General features: G+C 45.0%; 1 protein-coding gene across 1 annotated transcript in view; it reads right to left on the bottom strand.

Annotated features, from left to right (window-relative positions):
- Positions 1-14,788: 14,788 nt before the first annotated feature.
- The window catches only part of Myrfl (myelin regulatory factor like), a 105,182-nt gene continuing 96,642 nt past the window's right edge, over positions 14,789-23,328 (bottom strand). The window contains exons 20-25 of the mRNA XM_075954301.1: positions 22,708-22,770; positions 21,430-21,517; positions 19,062-19,136; positions 15,497-15,608; positions 15,106-15,180; positions 14,789-14,987 (exon numbers count right to left, since the gene is read on the bottom strand). Of these exons, the coding sequence (XP_075810416.1) occupies positions 14,901-14,987; positions 15,106-15,180; positions 15,497-15,608; positions 19,062-19,136; positions 21,430-21,517; positions 22,708-22,770 (500 nt within the window). The 3' untranslated portion in view covers positions 14,789-14,900. The remainder of the gene's footprint in view (positions 14,988-15,105; positions 15,181-15,496; positions 15,609-19,061; positions 19,137-21,429; positions 21,518-22,707; positions 22,771-23,328) is intronic.

The raw sequence follows: 23,328 nt of genomic DNA, 5'->3' as shown, positions 1-23,328 counted from the left end.
TAGACCATAATAGATAACCTGAGAAGATAAGTTGTTAAAGAATTTTCTGTAGATAATATTGGAGGATAAGGTGGGAGAAAGAATACACACAGTCTCCTCTGAAATTGGTAAAGAATAGCACACACATGTTATTGTAAAGTGTGAGCCCAATGCAAGAATCATTAGTGAAAACAGGAGAATATGGCTGTTCTGTGCAAGACAGAAGCTACACATGAGTGAAAGATAGTTTGGGCGCGAGCTTGCTAGCCCCGAGACCACTAGTATGTATTGTTCTAATAAGTGTTCTTCTACACTGACTTTTGTCCATGTGTGTCCAAATCAGTTCACTGGAGAGTAGCTTCGTGCTCCCTGTCTAAAAACAAACATTCTCAGCACTTCCCTTATTACACACCCTGCAATTTGGAACCCTTTTATCCCCTGTAATCCAGAAACACTGTATCTAGGGCAGTGAATCCCCCAGGGCTAGGATGACTACCAAGGACAATCTTCACTGTTTCTGGGTTTCTGCACACAAAGGCTGAGATGTCGCTGACGTGATTGGAGGGGGAGCTTGTGTAATCACACCAAGATGCTTTGCAACAAGAGACGAACACTTCCGATAAGAAGCTAACCGGGGAAGGGACGTAGCTCTCCGGTGGCCCCTATGACCGTAAACGTGTGTTCTAAGTGAAAACGGAAATACAAAGCTGTGGAATGTTCTCTCGTGCTTTCTAATCACGGTGTCAGCCTCTTGGGAGTCATAATTGTTCGCATTCTCTCTCAGACTCATTTGCACGTCTTTGCTACGTGTGCGCACGTCCCTGGCTTCCCGCTAGACAGGGAAGGTTTTCATTTCCCTCTGCGCTTATCCCTTAGTTACACACCAGCTGCCTCACCTGAAATTTGAGGACCGGGGAGAGGCTGCTCCAATCAAAAGCACGAAAGCCCAGAGCCAGAGAATTCTCCGAAGACAAAGGTTTTTAATCTAGTTGAAACAGAGAGAGCTGCCTCGTGAGGCAGGAGGGTCAGCTGCTAACTACTACCCCACTCTCAGGGCGGGGTAACCCAATTCCTTATGTCCTAGGCAACAGAAATTCCAGCAGCACTGGCTTCTGCCCAGTGGCTTGTGCTGGCCCTAAAATCAGCAGTCTCTGGGTGGGGCTGGAAAATCACCTGGAGAGAGCCCAACCACATGCCGGGACTTTACCAGCCCCGGCCTCCCCCAACCCCCACACTCACCAAAGCACCCTTCCACCTAGGTCTGCAGAACCATGGCTCCACTTAAGGCCCCTTCTCTTTCATCCCACACTCCCAGGTTTTCCCTGGGACAAACGGGGAAAGATGACAGTGTGGGGGTTACATAAGTCAATATTGTCAGCTGGATGCTGCTGGGGGGTGGGTGGGGCTGAGGGTGGAGCTGTCTGCAATGCTGTCCCTAAAGAACTGTGCAGGCTTGTGTCTTGTGCGGTTGTCGTGATGGCGCAGAAACCGAACGGTCTGAACTCAGTCACCAGCTTTATTTCTAGACTTCCCTGAGTCCTGTCACTAACCAGTTACTTCCTGTGAAAGGGCCAAGTCTGTTCCATGCTGAAACCATTTGAGCTCTTTAGGCCTCTCTGACTCCTTATTAAAACTAAAGCGACTCAGGCAGATCTCTGAGTTTGAGGCCAGCCTCGTCAACACAGTGAGTTAGGCTATGTAGAGAGACCGCTTCTCAAAAAAGGAAAACAAACAAAAGAAAAACAAGGGAAACTAGATTGGGAGGAGTAACAGTGATGACTGCTGATTTTTAAATATTTCTACTGGCAATTTTTTAATTTCAGCGAAGCCTACTAGTAAAACATAAAGATATGGCCATGGTGTTCATTTGATTATAGCAATACTATTAAGGGAGGTTGGCAAGCTTCACTATTAACTTTGGGGCCTAAAGATTACTAATCATTTTGAGCACTTGATACACAATGGTGTAACATGAAGGGGTTATGTTGGGGTTTATGTCCTGCCCAGTTCCCCACAGCTGGCAAGCCCGGCAAGAAAATCACACAGAGATCTCCATAAGTTATCAAATGGATTGGCCCATTAGCTCAGGCTACATATTAGCTCTTGTAGCTTATATTAACCCATTATTCTGATCTATGTTAGCCATATGGCTCAGTACCTTTCTCAGCGGGGCAGCTCACATCTTACTTATTCGATGGTCTGGGCAGAACTGAGGAGAAGCTTCCTGCTTCCCAGAATACTCCTGTTCTCATCACCTCACCTCTACTTGCTGTCTGGTTGACCCACCTATACTTCCTGCCTGGCCAATCAGCATTTATTTAAAACATGATTGACAGAATACAGACAATTCTCCTGCACCACAACAGGACCTGTTGTGAATGAATTCATTTTGTGTTGTCTGTGAAAGTCATACTGTCTCTTTTTGTAAGAAAACCAAAGCCTAGAGACATTAATAACTGGCCCAAAGTCACATAGTAAGAGACAGAATGAAGGGTCCTTAAGTCTGTGTGTTCATTTACTGTGCTTAGATCAATCTCTAGCTTTCGCAGTTACTAGTGCTGTTAGTTTGTAGCTATTCCTCAGTCTTCCACACATTCATAAATAGTTGAGCCTCTGCACACAAGAACCTGGGTCTCGTTTACACAACCTCTGGATGTGTAAAGTGGGGGGCTAGCAAATGTAGCTAATGAGCCCCATAATGCAGACGCTCCAACAGGCTGCAAGGAGCAGCGACAACTTGGGTGTTTGGGGTGCAGTCAGTGAACAAGCACTCTGAGAGCACGGGTGTTCATGTGGAGCTTTTTCTAGGACATGATATGAGCCAAGAATGGATGTGTGTCAAGGAGGTCATAGCTATGCGGAAGGAAAGGCACAGGAGTGGGTTTAGAGGGTCCTGGGTAAGTCTTGCCAGCTGTGCGACCCTGGGCAAGCTGTCTGCCTCGCTTAACCTACATCTGTCTCTTGGAATGGGGATGACCGGGTACGTTAGAGGAGCACAGTAAGAGCTGAACAGGATGACAGAGCAAAGTCTTGTCCTCAAAGTGGATCCACAGCCGGGCGGCATTGGGGAACCCATTGGAAAGACCTTCTTGGTAAAATAGCACCATCCACAGCAGGTGAGCAGTAAGCTCCGGGGAGCTTGGGTCCATAAGAACTAAATGTAGCCTGTTATAGTTGGGGGCTCCATCTTTTTTTCATACACTGCCAAAGACAACAGGGCTCTGAGTCTTGATAATCCAACCAGAGTGGGATTATAATCTGAATGGGTTCCGTCTAGAGAGCGGGTCCTTCTGCGCAGTAAAGGACTGGTTAAAAGAGTCACTGGCTTATAAAATCAGGAGAATGGATACAATGTAAACCCACATGTAAAAACCTGTCTTTAGCCCTGGGAAAGACTGCTAACCTTGGTTCTGAAACCAAAGATGACGGGAAGTCTCTCCTGCTCAGAGTGTCTGAGAGCAACGGCAAAGGAAAACAACTCAGAACGAAGGGCTCCTCAGCTTCAGTCCTGTGAAATCCCTGTTAGATGTGAAGGAGACATAGTAGTTGCTTCACAGGTCTCCATAAACCTGAGCTGAGCTCTGTATCTGCTTCCTGATGGCTAGGAGGTTTGTATGACAACTAGAAACTGTCAGGATTGGGGGATTAGGCAGACTGTAAAATTTTCTTGACTTTGGCTACCTTAGCTCTCTTTTCCATACACACACACACCACACACACACACACACACACACACACACACACACACACACACACATAGACACATATATACACCACTTGTATATACACATGCATCATTCATACACAGAGATACACACACAACACACATGTATACACATACACACAACCATACACACATACAAAGTCATATAACATACTTTCACACATAAATACCATACACACACACATATATATATATAATGCGCACACCCATATGTACATATACACACACATACCCACACTCACATTCAAACACATGCACACACACACACACACACACACACACACCCTTGTTCCTTCTTTTCCGTGTGATTTTTTGTCTGCATTTTCCATAACCTTGGTCAAAAGTTAACCATGAGAACCCGTTTTGATAACTTATCACAGTGTCATAACAGAAATGGGATAATCCCATTTGCCAGCCACTATTTGCAAAGACATTCTCTGCATTGTTAAAGCATTTTAAATAGATGTGCTAAATTTGATTGATGTAACAATCAGTTCCAGAAAGCCTATGACTCAGACAAGAATAAGAAACTGAAATGTGGGAATGTTTTATCGGCGCCCAGATTTAGATCACTGTGATTGTTCTGGAATAAAAGGCCAGGGATCCATCCACACCGCGTGCATCAGCGCAGCAGAAAGGTAACTCCTTCAGTTGGAGAGTGTTGCCGACAGTCCTGTTGGGTCTGTGCACACCTCTGGAATCATGAGGATTTATATTTTATTTTTGCACAGACACAGAAGTGAAAAATAAGAAAGTGTGTCAGTAGAGTGGTGAGTGGCCCCTCCCCCCGAGAAGCTGGGGTCTGATTGCTAAATCCAGATCCTCCCAGCCCAGAAGCGGTGCAGCTGGGATAGAACCGCCTGCATCCTGGGATTGGTTTGTGCTTCTCAAAGGTGCCCTGGGAATGGCTTTTGTCCTCCCTCAGCTGTAAGGTTACATAAAACACTGGGTAACAATGGAACATCTGGCAGGAGGTGCCAACCTACTCACGTTTAGGCATTTACATTATACTCTATTCTATATTTAATCTAGGATCTAAGCACAGCTGCCCATGGGGGAGTCCCCAGGGCCTTTATATAGGAGAAGCAAGGAAAGACCCATCGGTTTGACTCCAGGACAAGCATCAGCTTCTTCAGTGAGGGGGACATGCACAGCACTGAAGAACGCAGCTTTCTGAGCATCCCTCCCCAGGTGTCTTGTATATACCTGAGTCTGAATCTCAGGGAGACAAGGCTGCCCAGAAACAGTTAGCCAGAGGCCAGGTGCTGTGAAGATAGGGTACAGCTGTCATATGGGGTGTGAGTAGGGGGTAGGCAGAGTCCAGGCACAGGCCTGACAAGCTGAAGAAATCTACTTCCTGGGGCAGTGTGAACGCTACTGTAAGCCACTCTCTGTGGCATCTTTGGTACCCACTGAAAATCCACCAAGGAGACACAAACGTAAAAGGGAAAGAATGGCAAATGCCTCGCCACTGCTAATGAACAGACCATACTGTACCACAGACCCTGGGAATTCTCAGAACGATTGGAGCTAGGACTTGACCTTAGGAGAAGGGGCCTAAACAGACCACATCGAAGGCAGATTTGAATCTTGCAGTTTTGAGAGTGCGTGAATGAACTTTCGCTCCTTTCTCCCCCAAACCCCAGTTCTGTTCCTAGATCTGTGGGATATAGGAGACAAAGAACGAGTAGAAACAGTTAAGTGTGTGGGAACATGAGCTGTCAACCTGACACTGAGCCATCTATTCTTACAGAAGACCCAGACAGGACACATTATAACCAGGACCACCACTCAGATGGCAACACTTACCTCAAACCCACCAACCAAGAATGAAGTCATCACCCCTTGCCTTAGGCCAATGGTTCTCCACTTTTGGGGTCACACATCAGATATCCTGCATATCAGATATTATACTATGATTCGTAAAAGTAGCAAAATTACAGTTAGAAAGTAGCAACAGAACAATTTTATAGTTGGGGAATCACCATAGCATGAGGAACTCGATTCAAGGGTCGCAGCATTAGGAAGGTGGAGAACCGTCGCCTTAGCCAAACCTCACATGACCATGCAGTATGTTAGTTATCTACTCCATGTACAGCCTCAGATGGGACACTGACTTAGTCACCTTCCCCAATGTTGGTACAGGGCACCTGACAGAAAGAACCTGAGAAAAGACAGGCTTATGATGGGTCACAGTTCAAGGCTCCAGCCCATCCCAGCAGGGATGCCCTGGTGGCAGGAGGCTGAGGCAGCTGGTCACTTTGCCTCCACAGAGGAGAATGGTAGCCGCTCAGCTCACTTCCTCCTTTTCTTGCAGCCCAGGACTCCAAGCCTAAGGAATGGTGCTGCCCACTTTGGGGATGGATCTTCTTACCTCAGATAACCTAATCTCAAAAATTCCACACACGCCCAGAATCCTGGGCACTTCTAGACCCTGTCAAATGGATAGTATTAACCATCATACTAACCCGTGCTAGATAAAGTAGAAATAATACCAATTTCTACCTCTCAAAGTATGAAAATCAAGAGGCCATACTGAAGACGCCTGTGTGAGAGCAGTCATACGGACCATGTGACGTTTTTAGCTGATTAAGCCCCCAAGTGGGCAGCTGAGCCACCGATCAGGTTTTCCTTTATGGAATTTGATACTTGAGAGACATTTAGCCTTGGAGAACCAATCTAGACATGAGTGGCACCTTGATCCAGGCAACATTTTAGGATACCCATGATGCATACAAGTACAAACAGGATCTGAACAAAGAATGAATTGGGCAGGTAAAGAGGGAAAGATGTCAGGCAGTCCCCAACGGAGAGACGAGGGTGAGCCTCTAGTGACTGTCTGGTTCCCATGAAGCTGAGCTACACTTTCTGCATTAGGTGTAGAATTCTTTCCGCATTTTTATAGGATAACCCTGTTCTGCTCTCTAGTAACTTTTAAGTGTTTGTTCCTTGAAGAAAAATAGAAACTGTACAATGAAAAATACCATATGTGTTAGTTAGGGTTCTATTGCTGTGAAGAGACACAAGACCACAGCAACTCCTTTTTTTAAAATTGATTTTATTGAGCTATACATTTTTCTCTGCTCCTCTGCTTTCCTCTTCCCTCCCCTTCAACCCTCTCCCAAGGTCCCCATGCTCCCAGTTTACTCAAATCTTGTTTTTTTTTCTACTTCCCATGTAGATTAGATCCATGTACATCTCTCTTAGGGTCTTCACTGCTGTTTAGGTTTTCTGGGATTGTGGTTTGTAGAATGGTTTTCTTTGCTTTATGACTAAAAGTCACTTATGAGTGAGTACATACGATGATTGTCTTTCTGGGTCTGGGTTACCTCACTCAAAATGATGTTTTCTAGAACCATCCATTTGCCTGCAAATTTCAAGATGTCATTATTTTTCTCTGCTGTGTAGTACTCCCTTGTGTAAATGTACCACATTTTCCTTATCCGTTCTTCGGTCCAGGGGCATTTAGGTTGTTTCCAGGTTCGACTACAGCAACTTACAAGGAAAACATTCCTTATAACGGTACCCAATCTTTTTAACTGAGGGGGCTCGCTTAGTTTCAGAAGTTTCCTTCTTTGTCATCATGTTGAGGAGCATGGTGGTGTGCAGGCAGACATGGTCCTGGAGCTGATAGCATTACATCTTGAAAGCAGCAGGAAGTTGCCTGAGACAGTGGGCCGTATCCTGAGTATACGAAACCTCAAACTCCACCTCCACAGTGACACACTTCCTCTAGCAAGGCCACACCCACTCCCACGAAGCCCCACCTCCCAATAGTCACTGCCTGTGAGATGATGGGGGCCAATTACGTTCAAACTCCCACGCCATAGAAATACAGCAGTAGTTCTGTCCCGTTTTTTCCGCACACTTAGTGATTGCGTAGAAAAATGAGCAAGCAACCTGACCTTTCAGGGAAGAACAACTTCATGAACCTTCCACACCCTGGAGAGTGGTAAACTCCCATAAACAAGGTATCAGGAGCTAGGATCAGTCACTGCATATCCTGTGTGGAAAATTCCCGGTCTCAATAAGGGGTTGTATTCAGCCAAATTGTTTTGGCTGCATGCCAAGATCTAAATTCAACAGGGTTAAAAAGCAAGCCACGAATGTTGCCGTCCACCTGACTGCTAGGCTGGGGGCATATCTACCTTAGACATCTGTCTTTCTTCTAGCTCTTTCTTTGTGATGGCTTCAGTGTCAGGGACAGGCCAGTTCACACCATGGTAAGATGCCAGCAGCTGCAGCTTAATTCCTCCAAAGTAGTGTGCCTTTGTTTATGGTCTCAGGAGGAGTTCTGATTGGCCTAACATGGGTCTTATGCTTGTGCCTGAGCTATGGCTGTTGCCAAGGGAATACAATGTGTTCTTTGCCTGGGTGTGTGATGACTCCTTTACAGTTAGTGGATAGGATTAGCTTCAAAAGTTCACAGAGATGGAGAGCCAAGATAGCTCTGGAGAAGAAAATACCCCAGAATGGGGAAGCCATGTGGAGGGACATTTTCATCCCCTCTGAGGCCTTATCATGAGCACCTAAGAACAAGCAGAGGCCAAAAGACTGGCACACACCCCTGGCCTCTCTGCACCTTTGCTCAAGCCTCTGCTACCCAGGGAGGCCAGGACCTGTGATTGAGTCACTGTCCCCAGGCCCAGCTCCCCATCCAGCATCTCCAGCCACTCCCGGAGTCACCCACACTCCACTCAGTACATTTTGCTTTTCCCCCAGTGTCCTAGGATCTTCTGGGACAGCTAGAGGGCTGTGGGCCCTGGGAAAAAAGACACAGTGTCTTTAGAAACAGAGACCCTCCCCTGGAACAAGCAGAAGACCTAGGCAGGATGAGAAGGGGAAGAATCGATTTTGCAGTCCCTGTTGCACTTAAGATCTGTTTGTTTGTTTTTGTTTGTTTTCCAGTGACCTGGGTGGGTCACAGAGCTCCAAGCACCCTAAGCATGTGTTCTACTACTGTGCTCTCTTTACCCCAGCCTCTAAAATCAGATTGTTTATTATAAACTGCAGATTTACATGTAACTTCCGCCTTTCACCACGCCTCTGTTTAAAACAGAAGCAGACACCTTCGTCATCTTGCACCAGAAAGCTCAGGCATGTCTTCCTGCTTGAAGCCTCCTCTGTCTTCCATCTCTTCCACGTCCCTAAGGGGCAGCCTTTGTCACTGCTAGCCCTTTTCTCCCAGCGCAAGCCCGGAATGAGGGGGCCAAGGCTTTCCCTGTTGTGATGGCTGTCTGAATATTCCATGATGCCCCAGAAGGCAGCAATGTCATCAGGCTTAGCTGTTCCCAGCACCTCATACAGAGTGTGGCATAGAAAGTCACGCGTAAGTGCGGGGGAGTCATGCATGGGTGAGTCTTGGAGAGCTGGGGAAGCTAAAAATGCACAATATTTTCAGTCTCACCTTGAGCAGCTTCTCCTGCTCTGGACAGTTCCAGACACTGGCTCCGGAAAGCTGAGATCCTCCAGCCTCAACAGGAACTGTGAGCAACTGTGGGAGATGGCAGGCCAAGATCTGACCGTTCACGCCAGGGGAAACACCACAGCCGTGCAGTCACTGACAGAATGCGCTCAGCATTTGGACACAATAGGAAACATTCATTAAATGTTCCATGATCAATCTGTAATTAATTTAAATGCATATGCAGTTGTGCTGGATGGAATTAAATGTGGTAGAATAAATATAAATGCTGGATAATAAGCTGTAGTCAACTGCCAATGCCCTGGAAACTTATGATAGACAATAGGCCATTTGATTTTCCATGGTTTCTATTGAACGCCTTTAAGAGGTTTTGTTTGTTTGCTTGTTTTTAGTTTGTTTTTTTAAAATGCTTGGGAAAAAAGAATATTAAATTTTTAATACAAACAGTAGTAACATAACAACATTTTTATTCTAAATATTAGCAACTAGAAGCTATCACGAGAGAAGAGTGGGATGAACTTGAATGTGTTTGGGTATGCTTTCTTTCCTTACTACCCGCACAGAAAAGGACAGTGTTTCAGTTTACACATTTCTCATTAAATGTTTGTTGATCCTGATTGCATTCTAGGAAACATGTTCTCTGGCTGAAAAAGAGAGTTAATGGACACATAAGTAACTTTCCCTTAGCATAACAAACCGAATCTCATTCTAAAACGGAAGATTTCCATGCCTTATTTACTCCTTGAAATTAGCAGCTTGCCAGAGTCCGGTATTAATGACTCTTGTACCCGCACAGTCTTTTCTTTCTAAGTGATGTTCTGCATAGATATCTGTTTTATCTCACATCCACAAAAATCCTAAGTGGTAGAGACTATTATCCATCTGATTCTGCAAAGAGGAAGTGCAATCTACAAAGGCAAGTGGCTTGTCCAAGATGACCCCAACGATATTTTGTTGGCTAACATCAAGCCACCTGATTCTGAGCTCAGATGACCTCCTGGTTATTCTGCGTTTAAACAGAAAGTCATTCTGGTGCCACTAAAAGCTGGCTTGAGAGGTCAACTCTGGTTCAGGCACGTTACCAAGAATCTTTCTAAAATATGACCTCATTTTATATTTATGTAGGAACATAAAGAAAATGAAGGATTGGGACTGTGCTCCTTGGCAGCCATTCCTTCCTCCAATTGTATGTCATAAGACAGAGACTTTTCCGTTCATGGACACCAGCCAAGACGAGATGGACGTGGACAAGCAACACGGTTGGTAAACTGGAAGTCTCTGAAGCCACGTCTCTACTGACTCTAAACAAGCTCTCATCAACAATGCACCGGACCGAATTCCTTGGGTGCTGCTTTAGAACTCAACCGCCTCTTTAGAGCCAGATGCAGAAATCAATGTCACACGCCCTTGAAGACTTTTCGCTTCGACAAGTGGGGATTTTACTGGAACATCCCTCCAAGCGAGTCTGATTCTTAGCATTCCCACGTGAGCTGTTAAGATAGATGGAACTTAGTGGCTGGTGACAAGAGAGTCACCCCTTCCCTGTCCCTCCACACTCCTCCCCCACCCCATCCTGGATTATGACTAAATGGCCTCCAATCAGTTTATGGGTCCCAGAGAAATATCCCTTGCTCAAGCCATTAGCGTGAGTCGTTTATTTGGTGGGTCAATATCGGAGTTGGTGGTCTCTCATAAATTGTAAAGAGCTGCGCAGAAAGAAGAAACTTCTCAAGGATAAATGAAGTGATGGAGGGGATAGCGATGACATTTAGCATCAGAAAGCCTGGCTCATTTCTTGTGCTCACAGAGATGGGAGACGGGAAGAATTCCCTTCGCTTTCAAGTCACAAGGTGTTGAGATCACACAGGGGGTCTTGAAAGTGCTGTCAGAATGGCTTGTCTTGCTTTTCTTTTGAAGTTCACTGGCTTCACTACTTAATGTACTATTGAAAGTCTATCACGAAAGATGAAATCCAAAAATTGTATGAGAGCAGGGGTGATGGCTTGAGCCTCTATTACCAGAACTTGTGTGCTTGAGGAAGAAGGACCACCAAAAATTTGAGACTAGACTATAGAGTGAAACTATCTTAAAAAAAAAATAATAAAATCAAACCAGGATGGCTGGATGGCCCAGAGGTTAAGAGCACTGGTATTCCAAAGAACCCGTGTTCAATCCCAGCACTCACATGGCAGCCCACAACTCCAGTTGTGACTCCAGTTCCAGGGGATCTGATGCCCTCGTCTGCTCTGCGGGATTCTGTACACACATGGGGCACATAAATTCACACAACCACACACAGGCACACATGAAAATAAAAGATAAAGAATTTTTTAAAAAAAGTTATATGAAAAAAAGGATGAAAATTCAGTAAGAGTGACTCACCCCTATTAAAATTCTCACTCAACTTTTTTGTTAGAGGGTTGGGCATCAACATCCCAGTTGTCAAGGGAATTTTTATGGTTCTATTCTTTTGAATACTCAGACAGCGCTTTCAAAGTCTTAAGCACCTTTATTAGAACTCACAAGGTTGTTAGAATTATACTCGTTTATATTGTGTGTAAAATAATAAGTTTATTTTAGATGTAGAAAGATCACAGAAATAATATGGAGTGTTCCTATAAACCCAGTGCCCAGTTTCTCTCTCTCTCTCTCTCTCTCTGTGTGTGTGTGTGTGTGTGTGTGTGTGTGTGTGTGTGATACACACTTGTGTTTGCTGCATGTAAAGCGGGCAGGCATCAGTATATCCATGTTCTCCTTCTATTGCTATCTGTCTTGTTGCCCTGAGACAGGGTTTCTCACAGAACTAGAAGTTCATCGTTTTGGCTGGGCTGGTCAACCAATCAGCTTGTAGGACCTGCCTGTCTCCTTCCTCCAACAGCGGAGTTACAGGGGCATGCATCCATGCCTGGCTTTTGATACGGGCGCAGAAGACTCGAACACAGGTAATCATTCTTCATAGAAAGCCCTCTTACCCACTCAGCCACCCCCAGAGCCCTCTCCTGTGACTCATACGTTATGTGACTATGACATACTGTTCACATTTAAATGAATTTTCACACATTTTTACTAGCTGAAACCTAGAGTTTCATAAATACTTTATTCATATTTTCTTTGCAACTATTATCTTTTTTTCATTCTAGGAGTTCGTACAAGATGTCATATTGCATTTAGTCACCACAACCCCTAAGGGTCTCTTGGCTGCTGTCCGAGTTTCTCCAAATTCCTCCATTTTGGTGGCATGACACTTTAGAGACATGCTATATTTAGGATTTAGGGGTATGTTTTTCAGGACTCGGAGGTGTTTTCCTCAGGGTCACGGGGTAACGAGTTTTGAAGAGGAAGGCTGTTAAAGACGTTTTAATCACTAGAGGCTGGGAATGTTCAAGTGGAAAACCAAGTGTTCTTTGGCGCGAGGAAAAGATGATGGGTTTGAGGCAGCCTGGTCCACAGAGAGCATCTTGCATCAGGAAAGGCACTTCAAATACACAATCTCCCCGCGGCTCCCCCAATAACTGATGTCAATGTGTCAGAGGTCACCTCGAGTCTTTGCTGAGTCTAAATCCTGTCTGAAGACTCTCAACAGTCTCCTGTAGGTTCGCTGCTGAGGGGGGAGGAGGAGATGCTTCAAGCTTCTAATGGAAGCTAATGGGAAACAGCAGTCGCTTTATAGAAACCGCCTTAGGGTCGGTATTACTGAGCTACTGTAGCAACGTGGAACTCGCAGGGTGCCTGCAATAAAACGATTTGAATACGATGCGGAATTTATGCTGTGACGAACACTCCTTCACGAGAAGAGTCGAGCCAGTGGGTCTGTGTCCCACAGCCCCACCTGAGACCATTAAGTTGTGTGGGGGCAAGCTGATGCATCCCACAGCACAAGAGAAGCCGCCCCAAATTTGAGTATAAGAAATGGGGTTGGGGAGGGCCCTGAAATGCTTCTTCCAGGAGTAAGCTACTTTCCCCATACTGCACACAACCTATGCAGTTAGTAAAGGAAGGACTGTTTCCAAAACACAGAGAAGAGAATTAAGCCTGATGCATATGTTCTGTGTGCAGTTTGGGTTTTGGTTGATGAAAATGTTTCATCATCTGTGTGTTTAGTTACTCAGCGAAATGATAACAGCAATCTGTCCACTGTGCCCAAGCATTTAAGAATTAGTCCGTATTGACTGAAGACCCTACCTGTGCTCTATCTGCTTCGTCTTCACTAAGCCTTTCTCACATCCAGACTTTCCTGCTCTACAAGTATTTAGGGAAGTCAAAGACCATGGCTAAGGAGACATGGATATAGCCAGGATGTGAACTCCAGGGTGAGCCCGTGGGCAGCGGAGCCCCAGCTCCTGACTAATCACTGCTTTGCACTCCTTGTGCACGAAGGAGTTTCTTTCAGAGCGCCCCTGTGAGGATAAGTACTCGGTCTTCACTAGACAGTCAAGGTCAGAGCAGCCATTTCTAGCCACATGACACACATTTGGTAGTATCTCCGAGTGGAGGTGTGGTCACTACTGACCATCGCTGACCCACTGACCGGAGCGACTTAAAGGGAAACCAGGCATTCTGCAGTCCTGTACTGTGGCACTGTGCTGTGTGGGGCTTGGTCCTCAGCGTTCTAAGAGCTGGCAGCGTGGCGGAAATTAGTCAGCAGCTGGTTGCCACCAAAGAATGAACTTTCGCTCACTGTTCCCAAGACAAGAGACCATGTTGTCCACCATGTATGGAGTCCTGGGGACAGTGGGCAGACAGAGGCACTGCGGAACCAGTCTTGCCATCCAAGGGAATGAATAAGGAGATGAATTAACTGGTTTGGTTACTTTCAAGGGGCCCTGCAACAGGAGGTTGCTTGTCGTCCTGGCTGCCCGGCTATCTTACACCCGAAATAATCACTCAGAAACTGTATTCATTTAAACACTGCCTGGCCCATTAGCTCTAACTTCTTATTGGCTAGTTCTTACAAATTTAATCCATTTCTACTAATCTGTGTATCACCATGTGACTGTGACTTACCATCAAGATTCTAACCAGCGTCCGTCTCAGGCAGGAGATCTATGGCATCTGCCACTCTGCCCTTCTTCCCAGAGTTCAGTTCTGTCTACTCTGTCCTATCGACTAGACCAAGGCAGTTTCTTTATTCATTATCCAATGAAAGCAACACACAAACAGAAGAAACTCTTACACCAGGGCTCTACAAATAGGAGCTTCTGTTGTCTTCACACAGAAAACCCAGTATTCATCAAGCATGGCAAAGCTATTGCATTATCAAGTCAATTTATATCTAATGTTTACATATCACACACACATACACACACACCCCACTTGCATGCACACATCAGTTTGCCTATATTCAAGGTCATTGTCATGCAGAGCTCACCTTCTCCCACAGCCCAGCCCTTCCTCCACCATTGCCACAAATTCTCCATATTTAGTGGACCCAACATAACCTGGTCCTTTTTCCTCCAACGCCTAGAAACGCGATAACCAAGAGTAATACTAGACAGGCTAATCTTGGTCTCACAGCTTCTGGTGCAAATGAAGCTGTGTTTTCAGACCCAACGCAGACACGTTTCCTTCATCGAGGTGACAGAATCCAACTCCACATCCTCCAACAAACGCTTTATTCTCCTCATTAAGTCTCAAAACCACTGGAAGTCAAACCTGAAAAATTCCTTCAGCAAAAATATAAACACTTTGCAGGAGCAGCAAGAGGAAATGCCAGTTTCTGTCAACTGCATGTCTGCGCACTTCCCTTTGGTGCAGTCCTTGAACTTGAATAAATTAGTGACAACGTCGATAGAAATACAAGAAGTAGTCGGTGAAGAAAACCCCAGCATAAAAAGGATCCGTTGAGCAATCCGCTAAATCCTGTGGGGACAGGAAAAGAGAAAAGACGAGCATAAAAGTTAACTTTCGTTGGTGTTTCTTTTATTTATTGAGTTTTAATTTCTTACTGAAAAGGAAGAGCGAGAAACGGCATGCTTACTGGTGCAGCTACTCGGAAATGGTAGGCACTGTCGGAGAAGGGGGCCACGGGGAGGCTCCAAATGTGCTGGTACCCCTAAGAAACAAAGGAGAAACTCCCATCTCATACCACACGTTACACGTAGTCAGAAGGAGGCAGGCTAGGGCAGTGTACCCTTGCCCACTCTAGGAGAAGCTCCATGACAAAGGCTTTTGATATATGTTGCTAGAACAGTCTACAGTCCCTTAAGGAAACAGGGACGATGAGGAGCCAAGCGTGGCGACCAAAGTCAGCTAACAAGAAGAGCTAGCATTTGGTTCCAGGCATCCCTTCCTCAGAAGGGAGCAGAGGCCAAGATGACTTGTACTGGAACCAGGACATATGGGTAAGGGAGCCATGAAACATTGATTACCTGAGTCATCGGGGAGTCTTGTCTGTGGCTTTGGCTTCTTTCCCTTTGACTGTGGAAACATATATTCCCAAGGGTGAATTTGCACTGGAAGACTATCAATGGCTCTGTTGTGCTTCAAGATATGAGGAGAGAGGGGAAAAGGAGTTAGTAGAATCTACAACGAATCAGAAGATGACTGGTGGGGGGGGGGGTGGTACTTAGAAAGCTTCCCTGCGGCCATGACTGAGCTAGGGTTACTATCACCATGATGAATACCATGACCAAGAGCGAGTTGGGGAAGAAAAGATTTATTTGGTTGATGTTCCCACATCATTGAAGGAAGTCAGGACAGGAAGGAACTTAAGACAGGGCAGGAACCTGGAGGTCAGGAGCTGATGCAGAGGCCATGGAGGGGTGCTGCTTACTGCTTTGCTTCCCATGGCTTGCTCAACCTGCTTTCTTACAGAACCCAGAACCACCAGTCTAGGAGTGGCTCCACCCACATGGGCTGGGTCCTCCCCCATCCATCACTGAGTGAAAAAATGCCCTACACTATAGGCCTTCCCGCAGCCCAGTTTTACAGAGGCCTTCTCTCAGCTGAGGTTCCCTCTTCTCTGATAACTATAGCTGTGTCAATTGACACAAAACTGACCAGCACAGTTTACAACAGGCATCTGATTATGTAACCCTTAGCGATGCCAAGAGCTTGCTCTCATCTCCCTGCTATAGAAGGAAGCTGACCCTCACTCAGATGACTAAATCATGATAGGGTTCTAAGTCTAGAATCAGAACTCTAATCCCTATATCAAAACCTCTGATTTCTATGTGTCATTGCTTTCGGATGCATCTGTTTCTCTGGCAGTTGAATTTACATTTATCTGAAGCCCCTAAGACTTTAGAAGCTGCAAAGTCCTGCTTTGGGTAGATCGCATTAGAAAAGCAAACATCAGCCATGATTTGGAAGGGAGGTGAGATCGGCAGGGGTGGGCAGGAGCTAGGAAGGGGTAGGGGAAAGGGTGAAGGAGCTAGGCTGAGGAAGGGGTAGAGGTGACCAGAATGCATTAGACACATGCTTGAAACTGCCGAAGAACTACGTTTTTAAAAGAGAAAGAAATCATTTGCTTTTAAAGTTATGAGGGAAGAAGACCTATGAGAAGAGTGAGTCTTCCCTAGAGGATGAGATTCGTCCCTTTTTGCAAAAATAAGAACCCCCCACGTTCTAAGCTGAATAGCTCCCTCATCCTCAGGGCGTCTTTTCAAACACACCCGGTGGATGCCTGAAACTCTGGATAGCTCCAAATCCCATGCTTACTATCTGTTCTCAGATTCATACATCTAGGAGAGAGAATAATTTTTTAATTAACTATAGCAAAGAGATTAACATCACTAAAAATAAAATGATAATGATCATAACAATATATTGTGTAAAACATAAGAATTGTTTATTTCTGGGAATTTCCATTCAGTGTTTTTGGACCACAGTTGATCATGGATAAGTGAAGTTATAGATACGTGGGGGCTACTATCTCTCTTATGTTGAAATCACTGGTATTTGAAAACTGGTTCATAAACTCAAAGTCTTGATATAGTGGTTCAAGGTGATAAGGCCCTTCACAGGTTCTAATTTATAATCTTATTTCCTTCCATTGAAAATCAGGAATGAGAAGAGAGATGCTCTTCTGCCTTCCCCAACAGGCACTGGAGCCCAGCACACCTGGGCTCTTAGGCTAGTATACTCGCCATTCATTTGGCGTTGATTCATGGTGGATTCTAAGTCATGAAACTATGGCTACCTTCCCCCAGCATGCAGTTGGACTGAGTTCACGACCTCCTCGATGAGCAAAATTAAGAAAGAAGGAGTTACGAAGTCCAGGTGAGACAGAAGAGACCAGGGCACAGTGAACGATGGGGGAGGAACAGTGGAGCAAGGGAAGAGGAGCTGGGGAGGGGTGGGGAGTGAAGTTTGAGGAAAGGAGAAGAGGGAGAAGAAGGAGAATTCAGGAGCAAGGGTAAGACTAGAATTGAGAGCAAATAAAACTCTCTTTTTCGGCAAAGCTCATTGCGCACATTTGAGGGAAGTGGGTTGAAATAATTACATAAAGTACGAGATGACAGGGCAGACGAGGCAGTACACACCTACAGTCCTGCATTCCGGAATTGGATGCTGGAGAACTGGGACTGCCAGGCCAGACTGCGTTATTTTGTCTGAGAATACCTAAGCGCTGGACATGTAGCTCAGAGGCAGAGCTTTTGCCTAACATGCCCACAGCCTTGAGTTTGATCCATACCACCACAAAAAAAGGAAGGAAGGAAGGAAGGAAGGAAGGAAGGAAGGAAGGAAGGAAGGAAGGAAGGAAGGAAGGAAGGAAGGAAGGAAGAAAGAATTCTGAGCTCTGGGGTGATTAAATTCTGACTCATAGCTGTGATTTTAGAGAAACCATAGCTATAAAACAAGCTACTGTCCATTGAGTACAGAATATTGTCTGTACCCACACACATCTTACGAGATTGGCAGGAATTCTGGGGGCCACACATGAAGCACAGTGCCACCACCTACCAGCTATGAAGTCGGAACATAGTTCATGTGTGTAGTATGCATCCTTGTATGTGCATGTGTGGAGGCCAGAAGTTGATGCTGAGTATCTTCCTCTATTGCTTTGTACCTTATTTTTTGGGACAGGGAACCCATATTCCACCTAAGGCTAGACTGGCTGACTAGTGGAGACCCTGCCTCTACACTCTTGGTACTGAGGCTACAGACAAGGACTTCCTAACTCAGCTTTTCACGGGGGTACTGGGGATTGAACTTGAGTCCTCACCTTGTGTAGCAAGCAATTTACTAACTGAGCTATCTCGCCAGCTCCAGACATTTGACCTGTGTACCCTAGTGTCCCACATGTAAAGCATACACTAGGAAGAAACTCATCCCTGGATGGCTGTCATAGGACTGTATGCCCCAAGATAAGCATGTGCATTAGCGGATGGGTAGTCTGTGCTCAATAAATGACAGTTGCCAATTCCATGAGTGTTGGCGACAGTTCTCATAACAATGCTACATGCCATGGCATTGTGTAATATTCATCTTATAGGTGGAGAAATGGTAGCACAGAGACAGTAACTGTCTCTCCTAAGATCACAAATTGAGGAAGCAACAGACAGAATTCGAATCCTGTTCTGCCCAATTCAAAACTCAGGCTTGGGTGTTTGTTTGTTTGTTTGTTTTTTCTGTCCTAAAGCAAAAGAATACCACCCTCATTTGTATTGCCACCTGGAGATCACCAAAAGGTTCAGCTCCCAACCAGGGGCCATGTTAATATTGGTGTTCTTACCCCAGTTCAAGGAAGACAGTCAGTGGAAACCTGAGACCTGTGAATATCAAATTTCCTACAAGCAAGAATGTGGCCTCCAATCCTCCCCACTCTTCCAAGGAGCCTGGATGACCCCACCCTCTAGACCCTTTATCCATTAACACGGACTGACAGTGTTTTACATCCTAACTCACTAAACTATGTCAATAGTAAATCAATTCGGATTTACTATTCAGTGAATGAGAAAGCAGCCTTGTTTCTTCTAGCCATGCACTTACTTGATTTCCAGAGAGAATTTGACATTGGTGGGTGTGTTCTTATTAACAGGAATATTATAATTATAAAGTCCAGGCCTGATTTTAAAAGAAAATAAAATCACAAGTCAAAATATGCCCCAAAAGCTTCAAGGTTTTTTTTTTTTACTATTTATTACATAGTATGCAAACTGTAAAAATCACATGATAAATTTAGAAAGTAGAATTTAACCTCATTCCTTTTCCATAGTTTTCAGAAACAAACTCATCCAATATCAGAATGAATGTGTTTGTACCTTAATATAAATATGGAAAGTCAAGTCCCAGACCAAATGCACAGGAAATGACTTTGGTCATAGGGAAACAAATTTCAGAAGGAAAATGAAGTAAACTTAAATCCTCCTGGAAAGGAGACCTGAGATAATATTAACGTAAGTCATGCCCCCTTTAAACAATGTTAGCAGGAAATGTATATATTTAGAACCAAAGTCAACTGTAATTATTATAGTCCTGACTACCATTTAGTGATGGAGGAAATTGTAAGGTAGACTTGCTTATCCCTAGGTCCACCTAACAAATAATAGGTTCTTAGAGAGGAGGGGGCTGCACTGATCCCTAGGAGAATGAACTATTCCAGCTAAAGGCATGTGTGGATGTACTCAAGCACTCCTTATGACTGGTCAGTCCCCGGATGGCACGGGAAAACAACACAAATCAGATAAGTCATTTGTTATCCTGCTTAAATAATACTACACTAATGGTCAAAATGTGAAAGAAAAAACATACAGGGAGCAGAAAAGGCCAGCAATTCATAATATTTAGGGATAACAGAATAAGACACTGTGAACCTTGAATATGTGCAATTTTTACTTATTGTTACATCTTTAAAAACTAAAAATAAAGCCCAGTGGTGGTGGGGGTGGCGCACACCTTTAATCCCAGCACTCGGGAGGCAGAGGCAGGCGGATCTCTGTGAGATCGAAGCCAGCCTGGTCTACAGAGTTAGTTCCAGGACAGGCTCCAAAGCTACAGGGAAACCCTGTCTCAAAAAAAAAAAAAACAAATCAAAAAACTAAAAATACATGAGTTGTACACCAAGATTAAAAAAAGCACATCACATTGTGCACCACTGATATATTTAATATTTAATGTTTTCTTGTCAATTACATGTCAAAAAAGCTAAAAAAAAACCTTAACATTGTTGGTGTACACACACACATACACACACACACACTCAATCTACCCATCTGCCTTAGGATCACAGTTCCTAACTCAGCTGGGAAGCTTAAGTACATAGAATCCCTTTCCCATTACAGGCCTTCAGATATCTGCAGATTCTCAGCACCCCCACTAGCCCGATATTAACCCTTCCTCCCTTACGGGTGAGAAATGAATGTATGGAAACAAACATTTTGCTTGAGACCCTGGGCCCGAATCATGGGATTCATCATCATCTTCTCTCTACCACGTTAACTAACGTCTGTCTCGGATGCTTACTAAAGGTGTGATCTAACGCAAACTCGTTCAGCTCACAGCAAACTGCAAAACAAAGCTAAATAACACCAACTTCTTACAGCTAATGTGAGAATTCTATGTGGTTATAAACATGTGCCATAAATCATTTTTAAATACGTTATTTTTATAACTCTGGACTTTCAACTTGAAGCCTGCACATTCTATTGGAGTGAAGAAAAAAAAAACACTAATGCTGAAAACCCACAGAACTCGTCCTCACCGACCCACACCGTGAGTGAAGGTAATGTCCCACCTTTGGGCACTCAACAGTAAGTATCAAATTAAGAAATAAGTCCCATGCTGAATCTTTATGATATGCATTTGCGCTTGCTGCAGCCACTTGCAGTCTAACGTGTCTAGCTAGATGCAACACTGCCCTGCTTTTCGCGGGGAGGGGTATGATAAACACCGGGGATGGATGATGATGTAGAAAAATGTCTTAACTATTTGGGCAATTGCTTGCCTCCTACAACAGAAGCCACACTAAGCTAAGCCAGATTTCCACTCAGTTATACTAATATCCGTTGTAGTTATATAAATGTCTACTCACTCACATCCACCCTGTGTTCAAAAGACAGCTAGCCACTGTGGTCATTAGTGTGTGCCCCCAGGAGTCAGCCTGATCCCCAGGATTTTGCTTGGGGTCGAGCTATTGAACAAGAAGACTGGGATCGTGGGGGTTGTGGTATACTGATGTTTGCTAACGCCCACTATTTCTGACTCCCTTGTAGTCCATGTACCTAACGTGCTTTTACTTTAGAAACAATGTAAACACACATGGATTTCAACATGGAGCTTTGGTTTGCATTCCCGTCTCAAAACTATAACATTGAGTAAATTCCAGAAGCAGCCAGGGCATCGCAGGAGGCTTACCCACCCGCAGCGAAGCAGTCTGCTGCAGTACCGGTGGTCTATCGTCTGCTGGATCTCCATAATCTGAATAGACGTGATGGTTGTATCAATCCCTGTAGTAAAGAGAATAGGGAGAGAACATGAACTCTTGTGCAGGGGGAAGAATTGTGCTCCCGCTCAGATCCAAGACAAACGTTCAGTCCCCGTCCAATTGGGAAAAGTAGAAAGAAGTCAGGGCAAGGCTTTTGTTTTTGTTTGGGGGAATGAGTGGCTACAGCAAAATTTAAGAGATTGTTAATCAAAAGCCAGGCTCCTGGAAACAGCCCGAATCACATCCAGGAAGCGTTTCTGGGCTATAGAAGTCCTGCTAAATTGGAATTTACTAGAGATGGGGGATGAGATGAGACATGCAATCTGCTTCAGGAAATGGAAAATGAACTAAAAATACAGTCAGAACAAAAGAGGAAGGCAGGAACTTCAAAGACATTCTTAAAATCATAGAGCTTGCTGGGCAGTAGTGGTGCACGCCTTTAACCCCAGCACTTGGGAGGTAGAGGCAGGCACATCTCAGTGAGTTTGAGGCCAGCCTGGTCTACAAAGTGAGTTCCAGAAGAGCCAGAGCTGTTACACAGAGAAACCATGTCTCAGAAAACCAGAAAAAAAAACCCCACAGAACTGAACCACAGCTTCTCTGGCTTCAGGTGACCATCCTGAGCGCCTCATTGTCAGACTGTTGTGGGTTATAAAACATGGCCACACAGGTATCCACAGTGGTGTGTGTGTGTGTGTATACCTATGTGTGCATCTGTGTGTGTCTATGTGTGTGTGAGTGGTGTGTGTATGTGTGGTGTGTGTATGTGTGTGTGTGGTGTCTGTGGATTTGTGGGGGGTGTATACCTGTGTGTGTGTATACCTGTGTGTGCACCTGTGTGTGTTGTGTGTATGGTTTGTGTGTGTGCCAATATGTGTGTGTGGTATGTGTGGTGTGATGTGTGTCTGTGTGTGTATGTGTGTGTGTGGTGTCTGTGGATTTGTGTGTATACCTGTGTGTGTCTGTGTGTTTGTGTGTATGTGGTCTGTGTATATGTAGTGTGTGTGTGTGTGGTGTGTGTGGTGTGTGTGGTGTGTGTGATGTGTTGTGTGTCTGTGTGTATGTGGTGTGTGTGTGGTGGGTGGGTGGGTGTGGAAGGTAGGGTGCTTGTCACTGTTTCTCACTCCAGTAATGCTTTTAAGGCCTGTGGTACTGCCTAGCCCCAGAAAATAAAAAAGGTGTCACTTAAATGTCACTTAAAGGTCTACTCACTGTCATTCTCCCATTCGGGGCTGAGAAGCGCACCTCTCGCCAGGAATGATTTGCTTTTGTCTTCTGAAGAATGAAAACATCTGTCAGTCATGAAGGCTTGTTCGGGACGATAAGAAGCTGAGCTCTGAGCTGAATGCATCTCCACCGTTTCCCTCTCCCGCCCTCACACTTACCCACACCTATCCTATTTCCTCCAGATCTAGCTTCTCATCCTCACCCAAGAAGCCATCTGGGATGGGTAAGTTGCACACACCCAGTCATATGCTGAAACCCCAGTACTTTCTTCTCAGAATGCCACTGTATTTGGAGGTACGGCCTTTCAAAAGGGGGTTAAGAGGGTGGGGACAGCTGAATGAGCTCTAGTCCTGAGAGTTGTCTTGAGATGAAGACATACCAGGCAATGCCAGAGGTGGTTTGTGCATGTACGCACACACAAACAAAAGACCATTTGAGGACCTAGCAAAGGGTGGTCTTCTGTGGGCAAAGGGAAGACCTCCAGAGAAGCCAGATTTATTGAGGCCAAGATCTTGGACCTCTAGCATCCAGAACTGTCCAAAAACAAACGTCTGTCATTTACACCACCCAGGCAGGGGTATTCTACCATTCTATCACTCCAGAAGG

The sequence above is a fragment of the Microtus pennsylvanicus genome, chromosome 20, assembly GCF_037038515.1.
Source record: "Microtus pennsylvanicus isolate mMicPen1 chromosome 20, mMicPen1.hap1, whole genome shotgun sequence".
Taxonomy (NCBI): Eukaryota; Metazoa; Chordata; class Mammalia; order Rodentia; family Cricetidae; genus Microtus; species Microtus pennsylvanicus.
Note: the sequence above shows the minus strand (reverse complement) of the source record. Positions and strands in the feature narration are given on the sequence as shown.